Genomic DNA, 10,887 nt, shown 5'->3' on the forward strand with positions numbered 1-10,887 from the left:
GATGATAAGGCTGTCAAATGTATTTTTGTTGGTTATAGTGCTGAAAGCAAAGGTTACAGGTTGTATCATCCGCAAACAAAACGTATTCTGGTTTCACGGGATGTAGTGTTTGTGGAAGATTCTGTTGAGCCCTTGCTGTCATGTACCAGAGACAGTAATGTAAGCTCACAGGACATTTATGACACTTTGTTGCCTCTTTTCAGTGGTGGAAATACGCATGTAAGTTCCAATGAGGCAAATGTACAGCCTATGGGGGTTTCTGAAAATGTTTTAGATCAGCCTATTACTGATGTAGATGTACATGATGTACTTGATGAGGAAAGGGCTGAAAATGAGCAGGCTAGAGGTATGCCAAAATGGCTGGTGCACACTTTGCGTGATAGTAAATTGGATGCACCTTTGTCTAGTCGTACTCGTTCAGGCTCTCGCCATGCATCTTATGCATCAGATTGTTATGCTTTTGCTATGTCTAGCTTACATGATGTTGAGGAGCCTTTGACTTTTGATGAAGCACAAAATTCAAAAAATTGGATGGCTGCCATGCAATCAGAATATGATGCACTTATAGAAAATGACACATGGACTTTATGTGATTTGGCTCCTAGCAAAAAGGCCATTGGTACGAAGTGGGTTTATAAGTTGAAACGCAAGCCGGATGGTGAGATCGATCGCCATAAGGCTCGACTTGTTGCAAAGGGTTATGCACAACAAAAAGGCATAGATTATGCAGAGACTTTTGCTCCCACTTGTCGTATGACTACTGTGCGTTTTCTATGTGCATTGGTAGCTCATTTTGGTTGGGATGTACATCAATCAGACATTGTTACTGCTTTCTTGAATGGTGACATATTTGAGGAAGTTTATGTAACGCAGCCTCGCGGTTTTGTCATAAAAGGACAAGAGGACAAAGTGTGCAAATGTAACAAGGCTTTGTATGGGTTGAAGCAATCTCCTCGTGCTTGGTATGAGAAAGCTGACACTCATTTGGTCAAACAAGGCTTTCGTAACAGTCCAACAGAAAGCACATTGTATGTAACGCGTGAGGGTGATGTACTTCTCATTGTGGTTCTTTATGTTAATGACTTGCTGATCACTGGACCAAATGAGAGACATATTGCTGAATTTAAGGCTGATTTGAATGCTACTTTCAAGATGAAAGATTTGGGGTTGTTGCATCATTATTTGGGTATACAGTTTAAGCAGTGTGATGGTGGTATTGCCTTGTGTCAGAAAAGTTGCATAGAGACATTGCTATGTAAGTTTGGACTTGAGGATTGCAAACCTATTGCCACTCCCATGGAAACAGGTTTGAAGTTGAGTCTACATGATGCTGGTGATCATGCTGATGTCACTCTTTACCAAATTGCTGTTGGCTGCCTCATTTATGTATGCAACACGAGGCCGGATATTCAGTTTGCAGTCTCACAAGTCAGCAGATTTATGTATAGCCCAGGGTCTAAAGCATTGGCAGGCTGTCAAGAGGATTTTCCGCTACCTTAGTGGCACTTTACATCTTGGCTTGTTTTATCCCAAGGGGGGATCATTGCCGCCAGACTTACATGCTTTTTTGGACTCAGATTGGGCTGGTTGTTTTGACACACGAGTGTCCACAAGTGGTTTTTGTTTCATGCTTGGCAGTTCATGTATATCATGGTTGAGCAAGAAGCAACCTACTGTGGCCACTTCGAGGTGTGAGGCTGAGTACAGGGCAGTCTTCACAGCTACGGTTGAGTGTGTATGGCTCAGACGCCTTATGGCTGATTTGGGTGTTGGACAGGACACTGCCAACACTATCTACACTGACAGCCAGAGCGCATTGGCAGTTGCGAGGAACCCAGTTTTTCATGCTCGCACAAAGCACATTGAGGTGCATTACCACTATGTCAGGGAGAGGCTGTCAACAGGAGAGATCAGCTTGGCTTATGTGCCAACACTGGACAACCTTGCAGATCTTTTCACAAAGGCATTGTCTCGTGAGAAGCTTGAAGCTTTCCGCAAAGCTTTGGGCTTACTCCCCTTTGTGGACTGATCCTGTCCTCAGGGCATGGCACTTCCCTTTACTCATGTGCCAGCTCTCGTTCACTGCATCACTCCAGGGGGAATTTGTTACCATATACATGTGGTAGTGATGTGTGTGAACACACTAGGACCGCCGGGGCATTTTTTCCCTCTTTAGGAGGTTTTTTCCCCCGTGCATTGTATATACGCCCATCACTCTAGGGCTATCTATCTTTCCATTGCACACTAAGTAACACACTCTCTATTGTGTGCCTTGAGCTTCCTTCGTCTTCTCCAAGCTGTGTGTGTTTCTCTGCAACCCTAATTCCAACACCATTAGTTTTTCCCAGAGATTCTTTTTGCTAAATGATTTCTAAGGTTGGAGAGAGCCTTGATGCCTCATGCTCTTATCAGCATTGTTGTTTGTATTGTCATCGTCCATTGCAACCTGCTTGGTGCTATGGTAGGTGGTGATAGAATCTGTCACTCATCCTTGACCAATGTCGACGTTAGCACCTATCACACCTTGCCATACTAATTGATCGTCTTGCTGGCGTTGTTCCTGTTTCGTACGTTGTTCTAGAGAGAGAGGCCACTACCTTCACAACGAGAGAGGCACCTGTCAAGTGACGTGCAATCTCACCGTGGGTTCTTCTACACCGTTCTCCACCTACCACTTCACCCTCATCTTCTCCCTTCCTCTCCAACCAAGGAATCTTTTCTAGATTCCACCTAATTCCTAAATCGTGCACATGTTTAGTATATTGCCACTACTAGCATACTAAATGTTAAACCCTTAAATCCCCCGGATAACCCCCTAGATTCCCACGCCTTCCCTCCCCCACCAAACACCCGAACCCTCCCCCCTATAGCCATGCGCCGCCTTCGACCCCCTGCTCCTACCTCTCATCCCCTCCCCTCATGGTTGCCCCTCTCCCGCTTTCGGCTGCACACGTCACATGTGCCATCCTTCCATGGTCTGCGTTAGCAACACCAAAAACCTGACTTGCGTAGTCCACGTCCTGCTTGCAAAACATACATCGCAAAGAGAGAGAGAGAGAGAGAGAGAGAGAGAGAGAGAGAGAGAGAGGTCCCCCCCTCCACCTCCCCAACTCCCTCCTTCAGCCGGGTCGCTTGTCTCGGATTTATGACACACACAAACACACAAGCGGCCTGCTGGTGTGAGAGTATATGAGAGAGAGGGAGGTTGGCTACACCGCCCAAGCCAGCCGTCTTGTCGCCCTCAAAAGAGGCTTCCCCAGCCACCTGGTGCTCTTCGCAAGGCATTGACAGAGGGAAACCTCTCGAACCTGCCGTCACTTCGATGCGGACAAAAAAAAAACCCAAAGCGAAAGTCCGGTTTGAGAAGGCACGATTACGAAAACGGAAGGACTCCCTTCTCGCCAAGGCATCGGCGGATGCCAAAAATTTGAAATTTATGAAGGCAAATGCTAGATTACATGGACTTTTTCAGAGGATGGTTGCATGGTGTGCTGGTTCGGAAGAAAGCCAGCCATTGTTGGAAGGCAGTCTTTCCTCACCATCGCCTCCTCAGTTTACGAACGCACCTGCTGCACGTCGTCCTTGGCCTCCTTGTTGCGATCCTCTGCACACGAGAAAGCCCTTCGTGATGGCCTCGGCGCCCACAACCGCATCGTCTACCTTGGACTTGAGCAGACCAAGCTCCTCGCCGATCTGCTCGTGCACATGTATGGCTGCTGCGGACATTTGCAGGAGGCTGTTCTCGTCTTTCTTAAGTTTCCTCAACGAGATTGCCACTCCTGGAATGCCATGGCTAATGCTTATGCTCGTTGTGGATGCTCTCACCGTGCCTTGCAGCTCTTTGCTGACATGTATAATGAAGGGATTGCGCCAAATAAGTTCATCCTCACAAGCACCCTCTCTGTCTGTGCAGAGGAAGCAGACCTTATCACGGGTATGCACGTGCATTATCTCATAATGTGGGAAGGACTTGACCTAGATGTACCTTTGCAAAACGCAATCTTGAACGTGTATGCAAAATGTAGCTGTCTTGATGATGCGACAGTAGTGTTTCTCTACATGGATAAAAAAGATGAGGCCTCTTACAATTCGATTATGTTTGGTTGCATCGTGAGTGGACATGACCACAATGCCATTATATTGTTTACCCAGATGATGATGGAGGGTTTGATGCCGAACAAGGGGACGTTCATAGCTGTTGTTTCTGCGTGTATTGAAGGTACACAGATAGAGCGTCAGTCTATGCATGCTCGCCTTGCAGTGGATGAGTACAAGTCAAATGTTGTATTATCAAACTCGCTAATCAACATGTACGGTAAATGTGGCGACTTGAAGGGAGCTGTAAACATTTTTTATGGTTTGCCTTTTTGCACCATAGTCTCATGGAATTCTCTGATTATATCACATGCCCAACATGGTCGAGGAAGGAAATCGTGTGAGCTTTTTGACCGCTTACATCAAGAAGGGGAGTTGCCCAATAGTGTCACTTTCCGCAGTTTATCACCTGGATTTGAGTCCTTGAGTTTGAAAGAATGCAAACAGTTGCATGTTCGGGTTTTGCATAAAGGTTTTGATGTCAGTGATGATGCTACAGGCAGTCTGATCAATATGTACTGCAAGTGTGGCAGCTGTGCTCATGCATTTCAGGTCTTTGAACGCATGCCGAAACGTGATCTTAGAGCGTGGAATGCCCTCGGTGCTGGATTTGTTCATCATTCTATAGGAAAGCCCTCCATCTGGCAATTTTCCCAGATGCTTCAAGAAGGTGTATTACCAGATAAAGTCACCTTTTTGAACACTATCTCAGGATATGCTAGTGGCACGGTCCTAGTCGAAGGCATCCGACTGCATGCTCTACTTGCTGGCAGCCAAATGCAAATCGACATCGTGCTAAGCAGTGCCCTGTTGAATATGTATGGGAAATGTGGCAGTTTGGAGAATGTGTTATCTGTGTTCTCTACAATGGCAGAGAGAAATGAGTATTCCTGGGCTTCCATGATTACAGCTTTCGCTATGCAAGGGGAGGTCCGACAATCCTTACTTATGTTTGAGCAAATGCAATGGGAGGGGATAAAACCAGACAAGGTTTCTATCCTTTGCCTGCTTTGTGTGTGTGCAAATCAGACAGCCTTGAACTTTTGCAAGTATGTTCATACTTTAGTTTTGGAAACGGGGTTGCACCGAGATGCCGCCGTGCAAAATTCTCTTGTGACCATGTATAGCAAGTGTGGAAGCCTGACTGGCGCAAATATGGTATTCAGTAAAATGGTTGAGAGAAACTTGATTTCATGGACTGCAGTAATTGCTGCATGTGCACAGCACGGACAAGGCAAGGAAGCATTTTCTTGCTTTGAGGAAATGCAGAATGAGGGTTTGTGTCCAGACCTTGTTACCTTCGTCGAGATCCTTTCAGCATGTTCTCGTGCTGGTCTTATTGATGAAGCGTATTACATTTTGGCTTCTATGAAGCAGCAGCATGGCATTGAACTCACAGTGGATCACCTCAATTGTGTGGTTGACTTACTTAGTAGAGCTGGTAGACTAGATGTGGCGGAGCATCTGATTGTGAATATGCCAGCGGAGCCCAATGCTGTTTCATGGTTAACATTGCTAGGTGCATGTAGAAGCCAGTTGGATTTGGAGCGTGGTGAACATGCCGCCAAGTGGGCATGCAATCTATCTTTGACAAATGCATCACCATATGTGACACTTTCAAATTTGTATGCAGGATCTGGCAGGTTCGATGATGCTGCGTACGTTATGCAGGAAATGCGGCGATTGGGAGAAGAGGGAGATTGTGTTGGTTCCTCATTCAAATCAAGAGAGGAGTAAACTGGGACTTTTCCTATGTAGTTGCCTCTGGGTCTCATAATGAGCCTCAACCCAACCAGCATTATGGAAAGGTAATGTGGATCTGTAAGGTACCCGCATTTTCTGTTGAATTCATCAATCATGTATCTGATCTGAGGTAATGAGAGGGTTGCTGTGATGGTGGACTTATAAAGAAATGAGGCTGCAGAACTTCGCAAGTAGGGGCAGGGCTATTTGGCAAGAAAAAGCAGGTCTGCCCCGTGGCTCTAATGTTGCTCTTGCCATGTTGCTCGAGGAATGAGCACAAAAAGAGGCTGGGCCTTGAAGCGCAACTGCAAACACAAGGTGGCCACATGCTGATAAGCCAAAGAGTAGTCCATTTGTGTGGTCATCTGGGTTTGAATTGTACTGCCTGCCACGTGCATTTGTGTCATGGGTGCACTTCACACATCCAAGCTCGATGGGCTTAGATCCTCTGCCACTTTTTTCGCCAAACCAGATCTGTAAACATGCAAATCCATATTGCTCAATGGGCACACTTATATTTTGCTCTATTCTAGGAAAGAAATTTTATCTTATATACACAAATCTACATTGTCTGGTCGAATGCAGCTTCCATCTTCATGTGCCTTCTAGATTTAAAGAGGCATTCTTGATTGATTCACTTGTTCATCAACAGTTTTGAGACCCATGCTTCACAAAGGATGTGTAGGTCGCACGTCAAATTTTACCGCGTGCATCGGCGGTGAATCTGTTGGTTTCTTCAGGCACTATATTTAAACTTCCATGCCACAAATGTTGAAAACTTCCCAAATTAAATATTCAGGCATGTGGCTCCTTTCTGACATCTTTAGCAAAGGTGGGCTTCATTAACATACCACCAAGTTGACAAGAGGCTGTAGAAAAGAGGAAGTGTGCTTGTATGACATTGTACATGCCTTGTAAATTGCATAATTTTTTTGTGCTTGGCTTGCTTTTAATGTCCTATGATATTTGCATTGCACTTGCTGTGTGTGTACAAAGAGAGAGAGAGAGAGAGAGAGAGAGAGAGAGAGAGAGAGAGAGAGAGAGCATCACACGAAGATGGTGGGGCAAGCCTTCACTCTCGCAATCCAAGTATTTCAGACTTACACTATTAGACACTTCACTATGTGCTCTTTATTCAATTGTACACACACACACGCACGCACGCACGCACGCATAGCATCACATAAAGATGGTGGGCAAGCCTTCACTCTTGCAACCCAAGTATTTAGGCTTCACTATGTGCTCCTTATTCAATATTGTAGAGATAATGATAAAAAAATGGTTCATGAGATTAGTAATGAGTGGACGGCCATGTCCAGCGCTAGCAAAGTTGCCCTTCCCATTTAAAGGCCAATGTGCATTTAAGCAAGTATGAACTATATACAAAGTATGCAGAGTCTAGATCTCTAGCCAATGCTTTGGATAAGCACTCGATAGTGTGCAACCTTTTTGGAAGGTAAACCTTTGGTTAGTAGATGAACAAGGTTGTCATTGTGTGAATTTTGCCATCTCACTGCACTTGTCCTCGAACACGGTAAGAACGAAGTTATATCTCACCTCAATGTGTCCTCTTCACATGAAACATTGAATTTCGTGCTAGTTAGATAGCTTTCTGACGATCACAATGCAAAACTAAAAGTTTTGCATTGATGTCCAGATCTCCCACTAGATGAGTAAGCAATATGTCTCTTGTCGACTTCTACCATAGCAACAAACTTAACTTCAATGGCAGACTGAGATGTGCATTCAACAAACAAGATCTCCCTAAAATTGTACCAATAGTGAACGAAAAGTTATAGCTCAACATAGACTTTTTGTTGTCACCATTTCCTCGATAATTTGTATCCATGTAGCCAACGACTCATACGTCTTTGCCTCCAAAGAAAATGCGCAATTCTTTCAGACCATTCAAGTATCTCATCACACCTTTGACTCCTCCCAATGCTTCGTGTCGAGATTTGCCAATGCAAATGACTCCTACTGCAAATGCAATGTCTCTCGAAAGGTTGAGCATGAGTTTGATAAATCCATTATTAGTATTGTTAACATAATATTTGTAACTCCCATGCAATATCAATTTAAAGGTATTTTTCGATATTACAAGACCTACATCTTTTTCACATAAATCAACTCAAGTTTATACATACTCACATACTACCATCAAAGATTACCTAATAAGTACTGGTTTATTTTTTCTCTTACTATAGTAGGTTTGAAGCCTAGGTCAAGGTTAAAAAAAACTATAAAAGAGAGTTTTACTATTTAACAGATTTAGTCATATTATGTGCTCAAAGAACCATACAAAACCTTAGATGTAAACTTATTTTCACTTGAGCTCTTATAACTTAGTTAAGAACATTTTGTAGTGTAGCTAATTAAGCCCGGCCAATTTTCGTTTTGCGGTGTTTTAAGGGGTATCTTGAAAGATCCCTTTTTGTCTTCAAGAAAAAGTGGGCAGGCGAAAAGGGAAGCTGATCCTCGTCACTATATGGCACGGCTCTAGCCAGGGCGGATCTAGGGTCCAAATTTTGGGATGCAAGGTGGCTTTAATCTTGGCCGTCGCATCACGTAGTGAACTGAGGGTGAACTCGGGGTGAACTAGAGGTGAACTTGAGGCAAAAATGGCGCCCCGAGTTCACTCCTAGTTCACCCCCCTAGTTCACCCCTAGTTCACTCGCCTCGCGGGGTGTGGGTCGAACCTGGGACGCCTCAGTTGCCACACGAATGCCCTACCACCACGCTAGCGCGCATCGCTGTCCATGTTGGCATGGCACATGATCATGCCCTAGTTTAGGCGTCCCTAGTTCACCCCCAGTTCACCCACTCCTAGTTTACTCGTCCCTAGTTCACTGTCAGTTCACCCTTAGTTCACCCCCAGTTCACCCACCCCTAGTTCACCCTAGTTCACTGTGTGATCCGACGGCTGAGATTAAAGCCGCCTCGCACCCCCAAATTTGGGCCCTAGATCCCCTCTGGCCCAGAGCCGTGCCATATAGTGATGAGGGAAGCCGATGGCACGTGGAGGGAGAAGAGAGAGAGAATAAAGAAGAAGAGAATTTTAACCGTGGTAGGAAACTATCCCAAGAGACCTTAAAGATCTTTTCGAGAGAGAGAGAGAGAGAGAGAGAGAGAGAGAGAGAGAGAGAGAGAGAGAGAGAGAGAGAGAGAGAGAGAGAGAAGGCCCGCGTCGATTCAATCTCAACCCCTGTCTCTCTCTGTTTGCGAAATCGGGCCTCGCGTAGCAGCACGCAGTGGGGTGGGTCAATTCGGACGCGTCGCAGGAGGTGGCATCCAAGCTAAGGTGAGGAGGAGCTGGAGTGTGCACCGACGTGCAAGTGGCATCCAAGCCAAGTTGAGGGGGAGCTGTGGCGTTGCAAGCTGGCAGCAAGTGGCCGCAGGAGCGCGAGAAGATCGACATCACTTTAGGGCTGCCAGAATGTTGAGCTTGATCCGCAGGAGGGTTTTCATGTCTCCTTTTAGAGCGCCAATGATGGCTGTCATCGCCAGAGAGAGAGAGAGAGAGAGAGAGAGAGAGAGAGAGAGAGAGAGAGAGAGGATTTTTTTTTGGGGGGGGGTGGGTGGGGGGGGGGGGGGGGTTTCTCCATTGTCGGAGGCAGGCAACCAAGCCACCAGACTTGTGGAGTGCACACTTTTGGTGAAGGAACTGATGTGAGGAAAGCAACGAGGTGAAGCAATGTGAGAACGATGTGAGCTGAGGCAGAAGCACACAAGGTGAACATTCGAGAGCTTAGAGAACCACCATGGAGGAAGCAAAAGGCAGGGCGGGGTTGGACAGGGAACACAATGGAATGTGTGCATTCTCTCCAACTAAGAGCATAATGTTAAAAGCTAAGCAATTGGAGGAATCTTTGCAAGAAATTAGTTAATGTATGCAACATAGACCCAATAAATCCAGGAAAAATATTTTAAAAAAAGTTGCCCAAAACGACTTTTTCATTTGTTTTGATAAGAATCTAGCAAGATGCTTAGTTTGCATTCAAGGAAAAGATTGATGTATTCCCCACGAACTAAAGGCAAATTCTTTTATGCCATGAAGGAGAAAAAGTGAGGTGAGGCCACATGGAGGAGAGAGAGAGGGGGCGTGGAGAGAGAGAGAGAGAGAGAGAGAGAGAGAGCGTTGTCACCAATGCCCGAGCGATACAGAGGGATTTTTTACTGTAGTGCGAGGTTCCATGAGGCGTGCAAGGTGAGACGATTCTGTGTGTGTGTGTGTGTGTGTGAACGTGAGGATAAAGATAGTTTTGCTTGCTGATCTGTTTGCCGTCAACGGAGGGGGAGGGGGACATAGGGTCACAGGGCAATGTTTTGCTTCGTTGCAGGGCGCAGTTGCAAAAGCAACAGGAGGAGGGGCTCCCATGCCTTTGACATAAAGGGCATGCTGCCCAGTGCAAAGAGGTGCGTGGGGATGATGAGATGATTGGGTTGCAGAGGTAGGGGAGTTGAACGACCGACAACTGTGGGGGATGGGCCGCGCCTGCACAAGTCATCTTAAGGCAAGGGCGATGGGTGCATAGGCTTGGCAGATGAATGATGCATGCAGAGAGTTGGGGGTGGGGCGTATTCGTCTGCGTGGGAACAACAAATGACAGGGGACTTTCCCTTTGAGATTGGGCGAACGGAGCGTCTCTTTAGGATTAGCACGCTTTCAAGAAAACAAAAGTTACAAGAGAGGTGTGTTAGTTAGTTTTCTTAATGCAATGTTTGCACCCATAGATATCACCAAAGATTTGTTTATATAAAAGTGGTTGAGCTTATTCTCTTTGTTTGGATAGCTTGATATTTTGATGTCTTCCGCCAAAGCAATAAATACTTAGGATCACACTTGTAGAAGATGTCTTCAACGGGTGAAGCTAGAGCAACTCTTCTTAGGAGTGTCAAGTAGATAATTTCACATTTGGAAGCCAACCTAATTGACAAGTCTTTTAACGAGGATGAATGCTCAATCGCGCTGCAAGCATTAGGCAAGGAGAAGTCCCTTGGGTGGGACGGACTAACGATGAGTTCTTCAAAGAATTCTTGGAGGATCGT

At 45.7% G+C, this 10,887-nt stretch overlaps 1 protein-coding gene across 1 annotated transcript; it reads left to right on the forward strand.

Annotated features, from left to right (window-relative positions):
• The first annotated feature begins 3,331 nt into the window (after positions 1 to 3,331).
• LOC147454143 (pentatricopeptide repeat-containing protein At4g13650-like) lies at positions 3,332 to 6,790 on the forward strand. The gene has a single exon (XM_086516170.1). The coding sequence runs from the start codon at positions 3,484 to 3,486 to the stop codon at positions 5,830 to 5,832; it is 2,349 nt and encodes a 782-aa protein (XP_086372296.1). The 5' UTR covers positions 3,332 to 3,483; the 3' UTR covers positions 5,833 to 6,790.
• Positions 6,791 to 10,887: the final 4,097 nt, after the last annotated feature.

The sequence above is a fragment of the Adiantum capillus-veneris genome, chromosome 7 (assembly GCF_014529385.1).
Source record: "Adiantum capillus-veneris isolate H3 chromosome 7, ASM1452938v2, whole genome shotgun sequence".
Classification (NCBI taxonomy): Eukaryota; Viridiplantae; Streptophyta; class Polypodiopsida; order Polypodiales; family Pteridaceae; genus Adiantum; species Adiantum capillus-veneris.